Source organism: Zeus faber (assembly GCF_960531495.2).
Source record: "Zeus faber genome assembly, chromosome: 8".
In the NCBI taxonomy this organism is placed as follows: Eukaryota; Metazoa; Chordata; class Actinopteri; order Zeiformes; family Zeidae; genus Zeus; species Zeus faber.
The window spans coordinates 24794246-24815834 of NC_137195.1; the positions used below are offsets into that span (position 1 = coordinate 24794246).

General features: G+C 43.4%; 1 protein-coding gene across 1 annotated transcript in view; it reads left to right on the forward strand.

The window, feature by feature from the left end:
- LOC307233869 (transmembrane protein 65-like) overlaps positions 1-21589 on the forward strand; it is a 50321-nt gene that overhangs the window by 17124 nt on the left and 11608 nt on the right. The window contains exons 3-6 of the mRNA XM_080005326.1: positions 10325-10369; positions 15163-15230; positions 18140-18194; positions 21465-21507. Of these exons, the coding sequence (XP_079861452.1) occupies positions 10325-10369; positions 15163-15230; positions 18140-18194; positions 21465-21507 (211 nt within the window). The remainder of the gene's footprint in view (positions 1-10324; positions 10370-15162; positions 15231-18139; positions 18195-21464; positions 21508-21589) is intronic.

The window sequence follows — 21589 nt, forward strand, 5'->3', positions numbered from 1 at the left end:
CTGCAAGAAAAAATGGAGGGGACACATACAGGATAGAAGGGAGGGAAAGAAAGGAGCAGGAGTAGCGGGAAGACACTATATTTGTGGGGTAATGTTGCATATATTAAATGTTATATTATATTTTAGAAATAAATATTTAAAAAGCGGTGTCACTTAAAAAAATATATAGATGCAAACAGCGATACTACATCTAAATAAATGAACGCGGCTCCGTGCACATTAATCTTTTATACGCTGTTATGGCACCTACTCAGGGATGAGTTCAACAGGAACGGCCACAAGCAACAGCGATCGCTTCTGGTGTGAGCTTAGGGTAATGGTCATTTTTAACTGTAGGAGGCAGACAGGAGAGTCCCGCTGGTTGCATAAATGGGAAGCTATAAAGTTTCCAGTGCACATTTGTCAACGGACAATTTCTTTACACTTTTCATCTGCTGTTGCCAAATAACCGACTAACGGTAGCTGGCGGCAAAGTGTCTGCAGCTAGTTTCTGTTGACCAGAAAGTTCAGTTCAGTCCGGCTCAGATAAAGGGGGGGATTTGCTGTGTATCATAATGTTTTTCGTTCTGCCTGTCCTTCAATGGATGTGTTCATATGTTGGATGGGGGTTTCTGGCTAAAAAGTACTGTTCTGCCCTTTAAAAGTCGCTGATATGATATTTCTAAACCAATAGAGACACTTTTGTTTACCTCTTTCCCACTGCACCAAAAACCTGGTAACATCCAGCATTTTTCATCAGCGGGAAAATGTAAAACCCGAGTTTCAGTCCCGGGTCAAATGACCCTGCAGTAGACAGAGGTTTTGATCGGCTCCATCGGTAAACAGGAGCCCCGGGTCGACCCGCGAATTTTGGCCCCTTCACAAGCGCGATGTGATGCGCCTTGACATTCTGGACGTTTGCGTGTAAATAAGACAGGAATATCCATGCATTATTCCATATCCCATTTAGAGTCCAAAATGACAATCAGAAGTTATTGACCTTTTTCCCGCATGGGGAACCATGAAATGTTTTGAGTGTGGGGACCGCAGTGTTAACGCGGGTTTAAAAAAAACCCCGGTAAACACGCTTATTTTCGTGTCAAAACGGTACTAGTAGTAGTAGTAGTGAGTCACGTAGTATTAAAGATTTCAACGTTTAATGTCAACTGTTGGATGGAAATTCCTCTTTCCATCCCTTCGCTGACATTCTCAGTCTCTCTCACATCTCACTTTGTCATTTCAAACTCACTTTTCTTCCCTCGGTGCTTCTTGCTCACACACACACACACACGCACGCACACACGCACGCACACACACACACAAACACAAATTCTAATCAGTTTGCTGGCAGTGCTCCTGTGTCGTCAGCAGGCTTCCGATGACACGTTTGTGCAGGTTGGAAAATGGATGAAAGCTCCTTGGCATTGCTCTTTAGTCCTGTCTCCTCGTCTCCTGCCCTTCTTTCTCTCTCCGTCTCCCATCAGCTTTCTGAGCGACGAGCGTTGCCTTTTCAGATGGCGGCTGACATTATATTTGGTGCTTTGGTGTATATTGGCAGATCATTTCTTATTTTTATTGTGTAAATTGAACTGTCTGTCTATCTATCAATCTATCAATCTATCTATCAATCTATCTATCAATCTATCTATCAATCTATCTATCTATCTATCTATCTATCTATCAATCTATCTATCTATCTATCTATCTATCTATCTATCTATCTATCTATCTATCTATCTATCTATCTATCTATCTATCTATCTATCTATCTATCTATCTAAAATAAAATGTAAATAATGACACCAGGAATAATATAATATATGTAATAATATATATGTAATAATATGGAGTGGATTCAAAGACAGAAAAAAATACAAATCCCCTCTCAGGGCACAGACAGTTTTTTATTTATAATTCATATCAAAACAGCGGTATCTTAACTCAAGCCTGTGTGGAAACAAACACTAAAGCGAGGTTTAAGCCCCCACCCCTTCACTGTCACTGATCACTGAAGTGACGACGTTCCCTTGTTTTCTCACCTTGGGTCAGTGTTAACGCGTGACCCTGCGAAGAGCGGCCTTCTCGTCTGCCGCTGACTAGTTTCCATGGTAACCGTGGTAGCTATTTAGATCATCAGCTCCCGTTCTTCGTCGTCTCCCTCAGCTTTGATTACCTTGCAGAGCGATCGTCTCCGACGGGCATTAGAAACGTCTAGACCAAGCAGAGAAAAGAATCAGAGAGAAGAAATCAGTTTCAGTTATCAGTTTCAGGGGAGATTTGCTGCTGATGTATTAACAAGTATTATTATTATTATTATTGTTATTATTATTATTATTATTATTATTATTATTATAACAATAACAATGATTATTGGTTCTTCTATATAACATAATTATTATCATTATATTTTACCTCACAAGAGAATAATTTAATAGAGATTTGGCCATTCTGCAATATCACTCCTGCCGAAAAGAAGGGAACCTACTATAGTGATAAATTCTCCCTTTTATTGTGTACTACTGCTAACATAACAATGATAGAGCTCTTTGGCATATAATAGATTTGATAGATTCATATGCAGGCTAAAATGAAATGACAAAATCTATATAAGAAGTGTACGATACAAAAATACGTATCACCTTATAGTAAAACAGTAAAGGCAAGCTAGAGGGATGTATAGAGCACATGCATTTCATATCTAGGCAGTTTTCTGTGAGCCCAGGATGCCTGGGTTAGTTTTCATGGTTTTGAGACGATCCGGAGGTTTTTCTCACTGAAAGGGTCACGGCACATAGGCCTGAACATGACTCATGGAAAGAAATATCTTGAAGTTATCTGCCAAATGGAATTCCACTTGAAATCGAATGTGTAGTTAAAGTAAATTCACTTTCTAGTGTCCTCCTCCTTTGGTCTATGATACTCTTGTCTTTTGCCCCAAGGAATCTCACAGCCAGGCTCTTATTTTCCATCATTTTATACAGTCTGCAACATGCTATATGCATGTCACGCTCAATTGCAAACGTGTACATAATACAGAGCACTTTTATAGCCAAGAAAATGTACTTTTTCTTTTTTTTTTTCGTTTTGAAATTGTTACAGTTCCATTTAAGACAATGTCATTTATTTGGATTCAAAGATTATAGAACAAAGATTACTGCCCTTAAGGCCTTGATGTTGTACAGAAGCCTGCAAGGGCGAAACGAGCTTACTTAGCAGAATGTTGCGGGTAACACAAGATGTGGACAATGAGGAAAGACAAGTACCATAAACATTTAAGGTTTTTTGTTATTTGGAGAGATTTCTACCGAGGACTGATTGGAGGTTCACAAGACTGAAATGCCTTTTTGCATATAGTGCCTTGCAGTAAAGTAGCGTCGAAATGAACGATTGTTCAGGGACTTTAGTTTATATCACCTAGAGGGTTTAAATGGGTTCCCAAAATTAATGGAAACATTATTTTTTTGTAACACGGCACAACACATGCACCCATGCGGCGACCAACACACACTTCAAATGGTGGCCAGTGAAACTTGTTCTCTGCATTTAATCCATCCTCGGCTTGTCCTTCCTCGAGGGGACAGCCAGACGCCCTGATGCACCTAATTCCAAACCTCATCGCTGGTCAGACGACGTGCATGTTTTTTGTTGGGGGTCCTTATCAATGTAATATTGAGGAAAACAACATATGAGCATGGAGAGAACATGCAAACTCCACATAGAAAGGCCCCTAATCGGGAGTTGAGCACAGTGCCAACAGCGCCCCAGGCGGGAATCAAACCTGGGACCGTCTTGCTGTCAGGCAGCAGTGCAAGCACTGTTCCACCATGCCACACACGGTGCCACACACTTTAACTGACTGCACTTCCCAAACCGCCAAGTGCTAATTATACACTTGAATGGTTAGAATGCAATTGAGTGAAGAACCCTAAGTTAGACGACTGTACCATAACCTCCAAAATCCCACTAAGTTGGAGTCATCATTTCCTTATCATAGCCTTTGTGTTTGTTTTTCAGCATAGTCAGCGACATTTGGAGCTGCCCTCTATCAAGCCCTGCGGCGCGGTTCATTTCTATAGGGGTTTACGTGTACCAACGATCGGCAGGCAGCGTACCGTGAAATTACATGCGGGTGTTTGTCTGCGGAAGAATTTACACCGCGGTGCAGGCGCTAAGGGAACGACCGACTGCTATCCCCAGTCCTTCGCCCTCCCGGCGCGTCGGTCAGTCGCTCTTCTCTGACCGCCAAAGCCCTCAGATGAATTCCACGGAACAGCAGAGGTTAACAGGGATAAATCTGTTGTGTTGATTTATTTTAAGGTGCTGTGTGTATTCTCACGTCACACTTCACACTGTCCTCAAGGTTTTAAGAGAAAGTGTTCCTCCTGGACCCTTTCAAGACCGGACCATTTTAGGAAAGGGTCATTCCTGTACCCTTTAAGAAAGGTTCCTTCCTGCACCATTATAGGAAAGGGTCCTTCCTGTACCCTTTAAGAAAGGTTCCTTCCTGGATCATTTAAGGAAAGGGTCCTTCCTGTACCCTTTAAGAAAGGTTCCCTCCTGGACCATTTAAGGAAAGGGTCCTTCCTGTACCCTTTAAGAAAGGTTCCCTCCTGGACCATTTGAGGAAAGGGTCCTTCCTGTACCCTTTAAGAAAGGTTCCCTCCTGGACCATTTGAGGAAAGGGTTATTCCTCGACCATTTAAAGAAAGGGACCTTTCTGGACCCTTTTGAGACCTCAAGACCTCTGGGATTTGTTATGTCCTTGGATGATGGCCATGCTGTCCTGCATGTGTGTGTGTGTGTGTGTGTGTGTGTGTGTGTGTGTGTGTGTGTGTGTGTGTGTGTGTGTGTGTGTGTGTGTGTGTGTGTGTGTGTGTGTCAGCAGTATCTTTACCGCAGTGCTGATGAAAGGGTGTGAGTTGAACACTCATCCATTGTTGTGTCAGCAACATGACACTGAGAGCCCTGAGCTGGAAGCTGGATTGGGAACTCTGTAATGTGATATTTTCTGTTGGCGGGGAGGGACTTAAAGTCTGGAGAGTGAGTGTGTGTGTGTGTGTGCGTGTGTGTGTGTGTGTGTGTGTGTGTGTGTGTGTGTGTGTGTGTGTGTGTGTGTGTGTGTGTGTGTGTGTGTGTGTGTTTGTTTTCATTATTGGATTTGTGTGTGTGCGTATGTGTTTGTTTCTGTGTGTAGGTGAGAGAGACCGTGTCAGCGTATAGGCGTCTTGGACGTATGCCCGGCCGTTGAAGCGCCTCCCCGATCGATAGGCAGAGAAACTCCCACAATGCACTAGAGTAAAGGAATAAAGCCTCGTTGAAAGGAAATCTCATCTGTCACATCTGCCTCCTGACCAGTCAATCCACTAAGTTTCTTATCTCCATGCCCCAGATACAATCATTGGAATCGAACCTTTCACCCAAACCCCGCTAAAAGGGACAGTCGTTCAGGGGACCGAAAGCTTCTGTTGAAACACATGAAATCTGTTTCTCAGGCAATCCAAGGGGTTTATTTGAACTTCCCCAGAAATGAATACACCAAAGTCCTCTGATATTAACTCACAATATGATCCGTAAACATAGAATCAATACATTACATTTTGTCCGAAGCAAACATCTGAACGTCCGATATTACGTACTATAACTGTACACTCACACCGGAAGCGACACAAAGTGGCCGGAAGTCATAACTGTTGAGCGTAGTTCAACTCTATGCTAATTTCCTGTGAGAACGGGGCAGCGATCATGCATTTCCACTGCATCCACTTATAAACCATCAACAACCCCTAGACTTTGGCTCCTGCAATATTTTGTTCCCAAAATGGAGGAAAAGCTCATTGTTGAGGTAGCTGGTTCCCCCGTACGGATAGTTATAACGCTATTCCTTAAAGAAACGTCCTTTTAAAAAATGACGGAAGAAGGCTTGGGAGGTGGTTGGGATCCCTGGTGAGGGTTATTAGATGATGCACTGAAGTAAAAACGTGAAAGTCCAACTTCGATCCCTGTTGAAGTTAAGTTCTCATGGAGACTTTCCCTATACTTCCATATAGTCTGAATAAAGTACTATTTAGACTACTATATGTGCATTTACATACACGCTCATGTAGGGCTCGAGACTAACGCCTTCCAGTCGTCCCATGGACGATGTAAAATGTGTTGAGCACGAACAGAGATCTTCCCTGGTATGCTTATGTATTTGTGTGAATATATGTGTGTGTGTGTGTGTGTGTGTGTGTGTGTGTGTGTGTGTGTGTGTGTGTGTGTGTGTGTGTGTGTGTGTGTGTGTGTGTGTGTGTGTGTGCATGTGTATGCAAAGTATGTGTGTGTGTGTATGTGTATGTATGTATGTGTGTGTATGTATGTGTATGTATGTATGTATGTATATATGTGTGTGTGTATGTCTGTGTGTCTGTGTCTGTGTGTCTATGTGTCTGTGAGTTTGTGTGTGTGTGTGTGTATGTGTGTGTGTGTGTCTGTGTCTGTGTGTGTGTGTGTGTGTGTGTGTGTGTATATGTGTGTGTCTGTGTGTGTGTATGTGTGTAAGCAAATGACAAACTGAACCAAGCGCTGACGACTAACGTAGTGCGTCTTCTCATTAGTGGTTTCCCTCATGGTTCGGTTTGCATGTGAACTGCGGATTAATTGCAAAATTTTGCCGTCAGAGTGAAATACAGTTTTACTGCTGCAGTTACTTTTTAAAGTAATAATTCCCCAAATCTCGATGCAGAGTTGCTGTGAAAAGAAGACAGGCAAGACAGATGCGTGCTGTGTTTTACTCTGAAGGGCAATGATTGGTTTGCGCTACTTGGCGCCATGTTGCTGCTGCTTTAGGACATGTTGTGAATGAGCTGTGGACACAGCGGCAGCGAGGGGAAGGACCACAGGTATAGAAACGCAGATACCTCCTTGACCTCTGCTGTATGTCGCTGCTATGCGTCTGCTCGTCCGCCATATTGGAGCGGTCAAGAGCAGCTGGCAAACAAATACGATGTGTATTGAGAGATGCAGACTTCTCTCCAGAATCGACGGCCCCTCGCTTAATTTTGAACCGATTTTCATCAAATTTGGTTTGTTATAATTGTCGGAAATTAAACATGATACTGGTTTCTTACTTTTAATTAAATTCAGTTGCTGGGGGCGGATCTAATCATGGCCCGAGCACAGCACTATGACTCAGTGAAAGCAGTGACCAAGTGGTGGAGAAGTGGCTTCAGGGCACAAAGACCTGAGTACGAATACTGAGACAACTGAGGCCGAGGGGCAAATTCTAATTGCACTATGAATTGCGCATCAATTGTGCCCACTATCTGCTCCGTCTCAACGTCCGATCCACAAAATGTATTGTGCTAATGATATGACAGCGCAAACACGGCCATCAAGTTTTGCTGCTGACTGCAATTTGTCCTTGATTTGCGTCTGATTGCCGATCCACAGAAATGCGCAGATACAAACACGTTATACTTTAGATTAAAATTGACTTCGTATTTTTAGGTTTATGTGTAGTGACTTTAAAACATTTAAATAGTATGAGTAAAACTGTAATATAACCTACTCTTGCCACAAAGTTTGTTTATTACATGAAAAGAATGTGTACATATTACATTTTTTACTTAAGTTGTAGTTCTCACTGAATCTTAATATTACAATGTAGAAATGATGAAAGTTAATTTAATATATTTTGCGCTACAAAGTTCTGGACCGCTGCATGCGAGGCCGCAGCCTGCGAAGCTGTCCATGGTCCTATGAGGTTCGATGCCATCTATGGTTCAATGCCAATTTTGACCACTTTATTGCTATTCCCTAAAATTTTTTGTCATTTTTTTTTTTCGGTATCATTGGAGTTTAATAGGAATTATAGAACTGTTTTTGTCAACACTTGTTGTGCCTTTTTTGAACAATAAGTCATTCAAAGTTTCAACAAGTTACTTTTGCAGTGCGTTTAGAAAACCACCACAGACTGCTTCCTGTTCCACTCCCTTCATGCCGTGAAAAATCATTTTAATAATAATGTCAAAATATTATATATATATATATATATATATATATATTTACAGATCACTGGAAAGTCTGGGCGTGACACCCCTTATAAATGCGTTACAATTTCACCAGCTCTCTGAAGATGTAAATAAATAAAAGATGTAAATAAATAAAAAAGGCAGCGGTGTGCAAGGGCACACAGCACTGCCTTTTTTATTTATTTTCAATTTTCTAGTCTCCGCGCAGTTACCACCAATGGAAATGATTTCACTCTAACGGTGTGCGGCTATAAGCGCCGGTGTTTGTGATGTTGACGTTTTTTGCAATGAGGCTCATTTGCATAGAAAGGGGCCAATTAGCAACCGCAAAAGCCGCACAATCCCTTTGTCAATATGCCCCAGAGACGGAATTTTTTTCTCACAAATTCTGTTAGTTAATTCTGTGTCCTATTTGTTTTTTCTCAATTCTGTTATTTTTGTAGTTAACACATAACTCTTCAGTTTTGTTCTAAACCTATTTCTTTGAATGGAAAAAATAAATATCTTTTTTTTTTCCTCAAAGCATTTGAATGGTGTTTTTTATTATGCCACTAACAACTAAAAACTGTGGATGATAATAACCTAAGTAAAGAAACATTTGGATATTGGGACGGTTTCTATTCACTTCGGAGCGTTAAAATTGTGTTTCGGGAAGTTTCCGGGATGGTGGTGAAAAAGGTTTGTCTGGAAGCCCAAAGAGAGAGACAGAAGGTTGCATAAGACAGAAGATTTCTTTATAATTAGCTGAAGACTGCAAGAAAAAATGGAGGGGACACATACAGGATAGAAGGGAGGGAAAGAAAGGAGCAGGAGTAGCGGGAAGACACTATATTTGTGGGGTAATGTTGCATATATTAAATGTTATATTATATTTTAGAAATAAATATTTAAAAAGCGGTGTCACTTAAAAAAATATATAGATGCAAACAGCGATACTACATCTAAATAAATGAACGCGGCTCCGTGCACATTAATCTTTTATACGCTGTTATGGCACCTACTCAGGGATGAGTTCAACAGGAACGGCCACAAGCAACAGCGATCGCTTCTGGTGTGAGCTTAGGGTAATGGTCATTTTTAACTGTAGGAGGCAGACAGGAGAGTCCCGCTGGTTGCATAAATGGGAAGCTATAAAGTTTCCAGTGCACATTTGTCAACGGACAATTTCTTTACACTTTTCATCTGCTGTTGCCAAATAACCGACTAACGGTAGCTGGCGGCAAAGTGTCTGCAGCTAGTTTCTGTTGACCAGAAAGTTCAGTTCAGTCCGGCTCAGATAAAGGGGGGGATTTGCTGTGTATCATAATGTTTTTCGTTCTGCCTGTCCTTCAATGGATGTGTTCATATGTTGGATGGGGGTTTCTGGCTAAAAAGTACTGTTCTGCCCTTTAAAAGTTGCTGATATGATATTTCTAAACCAATAGAGACACTTTTGTTTACCTCTTTCCCACTGCACCAAAAATCTGGTAACATCCAGCATTTTTCATCAGCGGGAAAATGTAAAACCCGAGTTTCAGTCCCGGGTCAAATGACCCTGCAGTAGACAGAGGTTTTGATCGGCTCCATCGGTAAACAGGAGCCCCGGGTCGACCCGCGAATTTTGGCCCCTTCACAAGCGCGATGTGATGCGCCTTGACATTCTGGACGTTTGCGTGTAAATAAGACAGGAATATCCATGCATTATTCCATATCCCATTTAGAATCCAAAATGACAATCAGAAGTTATTGACCTTTTTCCCGCATGGGGAACCATGAAATGTTTTGAGTGTGGGGACCGCAGTGTTAACGCGGGTTTAAAAAAAACCCCGGTAAACACGCTTATTTTCGTGTCAAAACGGTACTAGTAGTAGTAGTAGTGAGTCACGTAGTATTAAAGATTTCAACGTTTAATGTCAACTGTTGGATGGAAATTCCTCTTTCCATCCCTTCGCTGACATTCTCAGTCTCTCTCACATCTCACTTTGTCATTTCAAACTCACTTTTCTTCCCTCGGTGCTTCTTGCTCACACACACACACACACGCACGCACACACGCACGCACACACACACACAAACACAAATTCTAATCAGTTTGCTGGCAGTGCTCCTGTGTCGTCAGCAGGCTTCCGATGACACGTTTGTGCAGGTTGGAAAATGGATGAAAGCTCCTTGGCATTGCTCTTTAGTCCTGTCTCCTCGTCTCCTGCCCTTCTTTCTCTCTCCGTCTCCCATCAGCTTTCTGAGCGACGAGCGTTGCCTTTTCAGATGGCGGCTGACATTAACGCTGACTTTTCCCTTCGGGCGGGGTCGGGCGCGCAGGTGTCTAATGCATTCTGTCTCTTCCTCTGTTGCAGGACAGCTGGAGATGGCACCACCAACCCCAGATCAGTTAAGATATGGTGAGAGAGCTTTAAAACCGTCGCTATTAATGACATTTATCATGATATTTGTTCTTTGATATGCATTTTCTTTATCTTTTTGACAGTCAATAAGTGTTGTTTCCAGGGGATCTAGACCTGCTGAAGAGGAACAACAATTCACGACAACAAGCCAACCACTAAGAATAGAGTTTCATCTAAATGATCCGCAGGGAGCGGTGATTGCTCTTTGAGGTCACTGGCAGACAAACGCTTGGCTTGTTCCACAACCCTGCTTTTGCGAAAAAAGAATGACAGTTCTTACTATGCCTTAAACTGTCTCCAGATAGCTCCACTGAATAAAGCCCCTTTGAACCAACCAAGGCTCACTTGGCCCCGACAGGTTGCGATTGGGCCACTCGGCCAACCATCACAAGGCCCGCTCCCCAGTATATATACTGGGGGGCGAGCTTATTCAGCTCTTGAGCGAGCCTGCCTACGGGCAGGGGTTTGCCCACGTGATCCCAGCTTAGTTACAGCTCACTCAAGGAGGCATTATAGCTCCTGGTGAAAAGGCCCATGGGACGGCACCATGTGCCTCCTCCACTGGCTCTTCTCCTTGCCCCTCCTCCTCCACCTCAGAGCCCCACTGGGCTGCGTGGAAGTCCTGCAACTCCTGGTGCGTGGCAAAATCCTCCTGATCTACCCAGCACGGATGCTGAGGGAGATCCAGAGAGGAGGGGGAGCGTGGCCTTTCAAGAAAGGCGCGAGGACGGGAGAGCCGACGCACATACACTCCCCAATTTTTGGAACGCCGCACCGTGAGCTTCAGGTAATTCAAGATGGACACGTCCAAAGGAAGGGAGAAGAACAGGTCCGCAGGTACAATCTGTGCAATCCAACCATGTGTGACCACAAAAATAACCAGATGGCGCTGAATTCATGGAAGCAGAGAGCGCCATCATTGTAATACCTCGGTACGTCTCTGTAATGTTGACACTGACATTTTGCAGATGAATTTGGCAATTCAGATCCCACCCTCAGGATGTCTTTATAATGTTTACAGCAGTTCTTCAGTTTCCCCTGGTGGTTTGTGCACAGCGCACCGGTCTTTCAGGAGAATATCGCCACGGCATCTACACGGCACCACGCAAATAGTCTCAAGCTCCCTGGTAGTGTACGCGGTATGAGCCACAGGCTCGCTTGTGGCGACTATAACAGAGCTGTAACTGATATAAATGCTTTGGTAATAAATAGACAATTTCTATCCGCTAGCTGAGCTAAGTAACTATACGTATAAGTATACTTCAACAACTTACTATTCACCCTACAATTAAAATGTTACCGACACATAACTAACCTATTTTACTGTTATTGATTTGAAATCTGAGGGACAGAGGGACAGAGGGGAGAGAGAGGGACAGGGGAGGGAGAGAGAGACAGGGGAGGGAGCGAGAGGGACAGGGGAGGGAGCGAGAGGGACAGGGGAGAGAGAGGGGGACAGGGGAGAGAGAGGGACAGGGGAGAGAGAGGGACAGGCGAGAGAGAGAGGGACAGGGGAGGGAGAGAGAGACAGGGGAGGGAGCGAGAGGGACAGGGGAGGGAGCGAGAGGGACAGGGGAGAGAGAGGGGGACAGGGGAGAGAGAGGGACAGGCGAGAGAGAGAGGGACAGGGGAGAGAGAGGGACAGGCGAGAGAGAGAGGGACAGGGGAGAGAGAGAGAGAGAGAGAGGGACAGGGGAGAGAGAGAGGGGGACAGGGGAGAGAGAGAGAGAGAGAGGGGCAGGGGAGAGAGAGAGGGGGACAGGGGAGAGAGAGAGAGAGAGAGCTAGAGGGACAGGGGAGAGCGAGAGGGACAGAGGAGAGCGAGAGAGGGACAGGGGAGAGAGAGGGACAGGGGAGAGAGAGGGACAGGCGAGAGAGAGAGGGACAGGGGGGAGAGAGAGAGCTGGAGGGACGGGAGAGAGAGAGGGACAGGAGAGAAAGAGAGGGACAGGGGAGGCAGCGAGAGGGACAGGGGAAAGAAAGAAGGACAGGGGAGAGAGAGAGAGAGGGACAGGGGAGAGAGAGAGGGACAGGGGAGGGAGAGAGGGACAGGGGAGGGAGCGAGAGGGACAGGGGAGAGAGAGAGAGGGACAGGGGAGAGAGAGAGGGACAGGGGAGAGAAAGAAGGACAGGGGAGAGAGAGAGAGGGACAGGGGAGAGAGAGAGGGACAGAGGAGGGAGAGAGGGACAGGGGAGGGAGCGAGAGGGACAGGGGAGAGAGAGAGGGACAGGGGAGAGAGAGAGGGACAGGGGAGGGAGCGAGAGGGACAGGGGAGGGAGCGAGAGGGACAGGGGAGAGCGAGGGGGACAGGGGAGAGAGAGGGACAGGCGAGAGAGAGAGGGACAGGGGAGAGAGAGAGAGAGAGAGAGAGGGACAGGGGAGGGAGCGAGAGGGACAGGGGAGGGAGCGAGAGGGACAGGGGAGAGAGAGGGACAGGCGAGAGAGAGAGGGACAGGGGAGAGAGAGAGAGAGAGAGAGCTAGAGGGACAGGGGAGGGAGAGGGGGACAGGGAAGAGAGAGAGAGAGAGCTAGAGGGACAGGGGAGGGAGAGGGGGACAGGGAAGAGAGAGAGAGAGAGCTAGAGGGACAGGGGAGAGAGAGGGACAGTGACTCACAGTTCCCTGTGGCTCGTCTCGTTGTGCTGACATGCAGTTGTTCCTGATTTGCACTAAGGACGTCACAGTCCGGTCACGTTCAGTGGGGCCTGAACCCATGTACTGAACCGCTGTGGGAGCAGCCCTTTGAAAACACAGCCCCGTTGTTGTTGTTGTTGTATCTGTTTTGGTCCGGCACAGGGTTTCGCTGCCCTAGGCTATGGGTGCAATTTGATTGCACCCTCATAATAAAGTACCGTTATTGCACCATCACAGACAGAAGGGAACACACTCTACATTGTATGCGTTGAAGGCAAAAAAGTGGCAAAAAGTGTGGAAAATATGTATAGTATGGAATGGAAAGTAGACACAATTAGGCTGATTACACCCAGTTCAGTAAGTTGGTCTGGTCCGTGTCTCGGTGATTTCCACCCTCTGCCCTTCCTCTCACATGCTCATGCGTTGGTGACTCACTGGGGAAAGAATTTCCTCATCCGTCCAACGACTGTAGAATGGAAGGATTCACAATTTACCAGTCACAAAGTCATGACATGTAAATTCATTCAGAAAGTCTCGGCGTACATAACTCTCTGATTAAAAAGGTTGCTTTACTTGTTTTTTTTTTTTGGGGGTTTTTTTTTTTTTTTTTTTTTGTTTTTTTTTACCTGTGGACGTACTCTGCAAACATCCTCACAAAATGTCCCTTAAAAACCTACGGAGGTGATATTGGTTGACACTTGTGGAATAAATTCCCAATGATCCTGGGTGATGAGGCGCTCAACCCAAACCGCGACGCTATCAGGTGTGGTCACTTCCTTCAGGCTGCATATGAGATGAAACGCCAGGTATTAGTACGCCAAGTCAGCATATGAGCATTTCTAATACATCCAAAATCATAGTATGCCAAAATAGCATATAGGTGATCTGAGGATGTAGTATGTCCAAGAAGACATGGTTCTTTTTACTCACATACTGAAGTAACGCTGGACAATTGTACAAATGTCTGCACTATTTGTTTTGTGTTCATTTTAGTCCCCTGGAAGGTGAATGTGTGTTTTTTTCTGGTACTGTTCTGCTTCTCAAGGCAATAAGTAGCTGTGAGTGTATACAGTAAGTAACATGTCATATGCTATGCTTATATTTGACATAGACATTAAAGGGGATATGTTATGAATTTCCTTATTTTCTGTCATATATATATATTGTTACATTATGGGTTGTACTTATTAGACGTGGCAAAGTGTTAAATAATGAGGTAAACTAACGACAAAGGATCCGCTGTGAACAAAACGCTCAGGCTTCCGAGCGCTCTGAACGCTCGGGTTTTCAAAGGTTTTTTCGACTCTGCACGAGCTGACGGCTGCTCGTCATTGATTTCTTTATATGGTCATCTGCTCCATCCAACCCATGCTGTGCCTTTCTCCGAACAAAACCAATAAAAATAGCATCTTTTTATTGTAGATTTATTTATTTATTTGATTATATTTTCTTTTCTGAGGTTTACATGAAACAAAAAGTCCCCGCCTGAGGCCGTGTAGATGTATGACTGAAGATTCAGCAACTGAAGGGCTTATTTCTTTGCCTCAAATTTGTTCAGAAACAAATTTTAGTATACTGATAAGGTGAAATCAGTGAAAGTTTAACAGAGCCTGGAGTAAAGCTCAAACCCCATTGGCTCAGAATTTGGGGCTCATTCACAATTTACGCTGCACACACTGAAACAGCCCCTTTTGGAACCCTATGGTATAGAGGCATGTCACAATGGCTCGAAATGCATAATCTGAGTGGTATTTTTGGCAAAAAACTTCAAAAACATGTTTTGGCGACCTCAGAGACCTATATTAACTTGTGTAAAATGGAGCATTATAGTTACACTTTAAAAGAACATTTCACCCCGGGTCTCTTTTCTCCTGGTAGAAAAGTGGCTGACCAACAGAATAAAATTAGCTCTCTAGCAGCTCTCCCCATGTAGTGATTCCAATAGAATACCACTAAAATACTCTGCATTCTCGGGCTTCCTGCCCTGCCATGTAATACAATGGAAATCCACTACACAGCCTTCCATTGGACCGCTCCCATATTTTTTTTCCTGCCAATAGTTCTCTGTGGTGGAATTTCCCTCTAACTAAAGGACTAACGTAGGCCTATAAACACAAAAATGACTTTTTCTGCTGTTTCTGTTTGGTTTGTTACAGTTCTGCTGCACAACGCAATCCCTTTCATTGGCTTTGGATTCCTGGACAATGCCATCATGATTGTTGCCGTAAGTGTCTAAACTTTCTCTTTCACTCCCCTATAAGGCCATTTTCTTTTTCTCAGTGGGTATTCATGAGCCGAGGTGAGTGACTGAGGTTAGTGGATTGGACGTGTTCATAGAGAGGTGGTTCTCAACGTGTGGTCCGGGGGGTCCCCAACCAAAATATTAATAGCTAAACATCATTCATCATTAATTAATTTGCAACACGAAAGCACCATTAGAGAATGTACAATAATGATACAATAATTCCCTAACTATAGTATAGACGGATATGGAAGTTTGGACTAAATCATATGGAACGATAAAAGTCTTCTCAGACTGGCGTCCTCGAGACAAACTCTTATTAAATGGTGTCAGTGGCCTGATGTGTATCAAAGTGAGGGTCCTTGACCGGAAAAAGGTTGGCACTCAATCACTGTCATAGAGGTTTCAAGCAATTTGGAGCAATCCTCCACTTTATGGGATAAATATTTTGTCCTCTATGACGCTATCACCTCTCTCTCTCCCTCTCCGAGGTACCCACATAAGCTTATTCAGAGATATCCTATCCAAATCTATATCTGCCTAGTCCTAGCTAGTGTGACATTCCCAATCTTTGGAATCGCCCGCCTCAGAGCAGCAACGGGACCCAATGAAACCCTGAACTCAAAGGACAGAATAAGACGGGGTACAAGCGCCAAAGCCTAAAGTTAATCAGGCTCTATTTAGGCTCTGCTTAATCGAATGTCTTCATCCTCTCGGTGCTCCAACGGTGGGACCATTTATTCCTGTGAGCCCTGCACGTGGTGACCGTGATTGTTTAGAGAGAGAGAGAGAGAGAGAGAGAGAGAGAGAGAGAGAGAGAGAGAGAGAGAGAGAGAGAGAGAGAGAGAGAGAAGGGTGCACAAAAGAAAAACGATTATGAACAAAATAGAATTACATCCAATAGAAAAGACTAATAAAATATAGAATTGGATTAAAAGCCATTATTTCATAGGGACGTCATTTGCACGGTCCATATCTCATTTGCTTCAACAAAGTTTATGGATCCTGCCTTAATTCCGAGAGAATCCTTCTTGGGAAAGGGGAGACATCATAAGTCATAAACATATGTTTATGCATATTTTTTTCCAAAGAAATCTGCGTTCTCAATGCACTGGTTGCAGTGAAAGTCTGATGTGCTTGCGCCGGCCATTCTTAAAACCCGGTCTTTCTAAGAGAAGAACAGCATATCGGCCAATTTGACCTAACAGTTCTTCCATAGCGGAGTCCAAGCTGTGATCAGTGGTGAACTGAGTTTGCAGCAGATGGCACATGATAGGACAGGATAGCACTTGGTCATTGGCCTGGAAAAATGGAACCAGACTGAGGTTATACTGTAAGTACTGCCACTGCCTTAGAATAATAGTTTTCAGTATCGCTCCATTGCAGTTCTCGCTGGCTCTAGGGCTAAAGTCATCTCTTACACGTTAAACATCTACATTTGGATGGCAACCATTCTTCAACAGAGGGCTTGAACCTCAGTTTGCCTTGAGATTAACCATTTTCTAACTTTTTCCATGTATCTAGAGTGAGAGGGAAACAAAGAGCCAATTATGTGTCTTACAATTACACATAAACCTAGTGATGGTTACTGCACATATCTGTATTTACTGCACATAGCTGTATATACAAATAACCTATCCCATATACATAACTCTATTCCTTTTACTTCTATTTTGTACCCCCACTCTGTATAACCTTTGTGAGTCTTATTTAACTTTATTTTATTTTATTTTATTTTATTTTATTTTATTTTATTTTATTTTATTCACTCACTGCATTACGTTTTAAGAATCAGTTAGTTTAAGTTATTAGCTAGGTGGAAATTAGGTTAGCGATTATGTTTGGTTTAGAACTTATTGTGCATAATATCCGGGTGCGTTGGAAAGACATTTCACTGCATATATGTATGAAAGTGTGTATGTCTATGTGACAAATAAACCTCTTGAATCTTGAATCTTGAATCGCATTGATGTGCACAGAATCGTTATTGCACCATTGCACTTCATTACAGCTACTCCTCACTTGACGACCGCGTTGCGTTCCTAGGACCAGGTCGTTAAGTGAATGAGTCGATAAGTGAGGACCCGTGTTATTTCACGGTGAGGGGGCGTGGCCATTGAGAACGCTAGTGTAGTGAATACTGACAGACTGCAGGAACGACACTGAGAACGGTGATGAGATGAGATACAGTGTATATAGTGTATGTAGTATTTATAGTGTATAAAGTATATATAATGTATATAGTATATATAGTGGATGTAGTGTATATAGTGTATATAGTATTTATAGTGTATATAGTACATATAGTATATATAGTGTATATAGTATATATAGTATATAATGTATATACAGTGTATATAGTGAATATAGTATTTATAGTGTATATAGTATATATAGTGTATATAGTACATATAGTATATATAGTGTATATAGTGTATATAGTATATATAATGTATATCGTATATATAGTGTATGTGGTGTACAGTATATATAGTGTATATAGTGTATAGAGTATATATAGTGTATATAGTGTATATAGAATATATAGTGTATATAGTGTATATAATACATATAGTATACGTACAGTATATAGTGTATAAAGGGTGATGCGTGATACACAAGGCGCGGTATTGTACGCAGCGTACAATACAGACTGGTCAGACAGCTGGTCCTAAGTCTGCTTAGGACCACGCTCACGCTCATTTAACAGGTAGGTCCTTAAGTAAGGAGTATCTGTTTAGAGTAAAACACAATATATGCCTAACCGTGTGTGTGTGTGTGTGTGTGTGTGTGTGTGTGTGTGTGTGTGTGTGTGTGTGTGTGTGTGTGATTGTGTGTGTGTGTGTGTGTGTGTGTGTGTGTGTGTGTGTGTGTGTGTGTGTGTTCCGCAGGGCACGCATATTGAGCTGTCAATAGGCGTAATCCTTGGCATTTCAACCATGGCAGGTAAGCTCATTTCACCTCCAGTAAGTAAAGGCTAACATTCAATTAGATTGCATTACATATTCACGAGTTAAAATGTTAACTATATTAGAGAAGGACTGATTAGGACATATTTATATTTAAATTCTGCAAATATATATTTTTTTATAGAGTCAATTACAAAATCGGCAAGGGTTTATTGATTTAATGACTGCTCGGCAAGTTTGTTGTTGTTTGTTGTTACTCAGTGCTTGCTTCCTTATCATTGCAGAATAACAGAGAATGAGCAAGGGAAAAATAAACAAAACAGCCCTTCACATTATCTTTACTCCAACCTTATTAGAGAGAGAGAGAGAGAGAAAGACTTTTTTCTCAGATAGAGAATTTAACTTCATTAAAATGGCAGTACCGCAGTGTGGTATAAGTAGTATCTGCCCGGCTTCAAAGGAAATCTTTGCATTAATATCATTACTAGTCTCCATTGAGATCAGCGAGTAATGGATGGAAGCCTTGAAAGGAGCAAACTTGTGTCCAACCTGCTTTCTGGCCTGACTTATAGCTCTAATTGGCCTAGTTTAGGTCTTAGGTTGAAGCACTAAAATTGCCACTGTCTAGACGGACTATAATGATATAAAGTCATTCAATCGGAACAATTATAGCAAAATAGCAAAATCTGGCTATTTGTGTTGTTTGGTAGAGTCCATTCAAGCGTGTTTTCATTCCGTTCATTGCCAACAACCGTGGGTAGGTAAGGGGTTTCTTATTGTAGAGTACGTATTCCCAGAAATACTGACTGAATATATTGTAGCTTTTCTCTGGAAGGGATCAATTTAACAGGAACTTTTAATTCAAAACTCTGTAAAGCCATCACATCTCCATTTTGTTTTGGATTACGTCAAGACCTGAAATGGAAATGACGATATGGGAACAAGCATTAAGGCCAATTACAGTGATGGGGTCTCAGTTAATTGTAGTCCCTCGAGGTTCATTAACATTTGATTGTGGAACATAACTGTCCATCTCAACACGACCGGCTGTGGCTATGGGCAGGGATATTCTCAGCCCACCGAATCAAAAGTTGAGCTATATATATTTGTTTTTTTCAGAAATTCAGAAATGTTTTATTTATTTTTTAATATCCCTGTTGTTAGTTATAACAACAAAAACATTTTTTCGTAAGCTCAGCTTACATGTATTGTATCAGCAGGGACAAGGCACATTGATGCGAAATGCGCAACGGAGAGGGAGCGATCTCCGCTGCGCATCGCATCCCAGTTTCCCGTTTCTCCATTCTCCAAAACGAATGTAAAACAGTGTGTTTTTTATCGAAGATGTTTTTATTTTCATCCGTTTCCTAATTGAATGGAAAAAAACCAAAAACAAGCCCTGTGCGTAACTGGGAGACTTTTTCAGTCCCGCCAACATGTGAATAATCCAATAAACATTTCTTACTGCCCCCGCAATCAAAGCAGTCTTGCAGCAGGCCTGCATCCCAGTGCTGTAGCGCTAGTTTTAGAACCTCCCAAAGAAACACAAAAAACAAATATAGGGTAAAACAGAGTCAATAAATCTAATCTATATGTCAATTACGAGTATTTCACTGACGTTTTCTTCCACCATGGCAAAACTTATCAAAACAGCCGAAGCGGTTCTGGCTCTGGGTCCGGAAGCTCAGCCGCCGTGTTTTGGCGGCTCTTCAGAGGGGCGATACGACCCGCGTTTTTTCGGATTCTTTATTTTCCCAATGTAAAGGCATCGCAGGCTTCCGCGATCCCCCTCACCCCTTAAAAATATCCCAAAAATATTTAGGAGATCTCTGTCCGGACACAGCACAGACACACAGAAGATGAATCTCAAGGGAGTCGCCTCTATGTTTGTTTGTGGTCATTAGGCTGGTTTTTCCATCTGTTGTGTGAAAAACACATAAAATATAGTCCAGGGACAGAGCAATTCAATAATTCAGGGACAAACGCAGTAACTGATTCACCAAGCCTTTTCCTCTAATTGGATGAACACGGAAGCATGGACCATCGTTTGCTGTTGAAGCTGGCAGCACTTCCACCGACTACCTTGACCCTCGCTGGTTCATGTCTGCCATTTGGACCCGATCAATTGGCAGACATTGATTAGCCCGGTGGCTCGGTGATTAGAACTCGCGGCACAGAGAATTTGATCCCCGAGTTCCCACCGTGAGTTTCCCTCCCAAGAACTCCAGCTTGCGGCTAATTGGAGTTTTCGAAAAGGAAACGTTTTTCTGTCTGAGAGGGAGGTTTAGTCGGACGGTCGTCCCTGTCACAGTGTTTTCCTACTGTATTGATAAATCGGGGGTTCTCGCGGATAGACATATCCAATGTGCCGACAATTAGGGAGCGCCTTATCCCAGAAGCCAGTCGAGTTTCCCAAACAGGTCAAGGCCGTGGCGGCCTTGGTATCACTGCAACGCCGCTAATTAGACTGTAGGATGATTTACCCATATTGCCTCAGAGCTCTGGATCTCAAGTGAAACGCAGTATGAACACGTAACGTAGAGAGTCGAGCGAACCCTCCTCGTTAGGCCGGTGTTTTTCAACCCCTGTGCGCCGCGAGAGTTTGCCACGGTGGTGCCGTGAAAGAGCTTTCCAATCTCACTTAAAAATGATAGGGAATGGAAAATATCTCTTGTGTGGCAAGATAAGAAATGCAAGGCTTGCACCACTTCATCAATTCCATCCAGGATAGAAGCCCTGTGCTCTGTGAGGGCTCCGCTTTGGGGATATTTGGCTCCTTGTAGGGATTGGTGTCGTGAAATGTGTTCTGTTCAGGCTGACTGGGCGTTAGCGTTCCATGAGACGGAGAAGCTTGAAACGCAGCACCGAGATGTTTCTTGAGATGGTTTGCTGCTTTTCTGCGTGAAATGGCGGCACAGAAAATGAGCCGGTTAGTTTGCCGTTTGACTGAAACATCTTCTGGGAAGATCTTCTACCCGTCGAAACGTCACTCTTGATTAAGAAGTCCTGTTATTGAGCGCTCCAGTTCCTTTTCTGCCATCACCTGTCTGACTTTACACCGTCCGTAACGTCTTTATGAGCGGAGAAATAAAATGTAAAAAGTGGCATATCTGAGGCAATCTGCATCTTGTTCCTTTTGAAATTCAAAACCGCAACGTAATTAAACATCTTCTAATCATGTTTATCTTGTCTCTTGTTGTTGTTCTCTTCTTCGCTATTTGTCTCTGTTGTTCTTTCTACGTTCTCTCTCTCTCTCTCTCTCTCTCTCTCTCTCTCTCTCTCTCTCTCACACTCTCTCTCTTTGAAGCTGCTGCCCTGGGCAACCTGGTATCTGATCTTGCAGGACTAGGGTAAGAGACACACACACACACACACACACACACACACACACACACACACACACACACACACACACACACACACACACACACA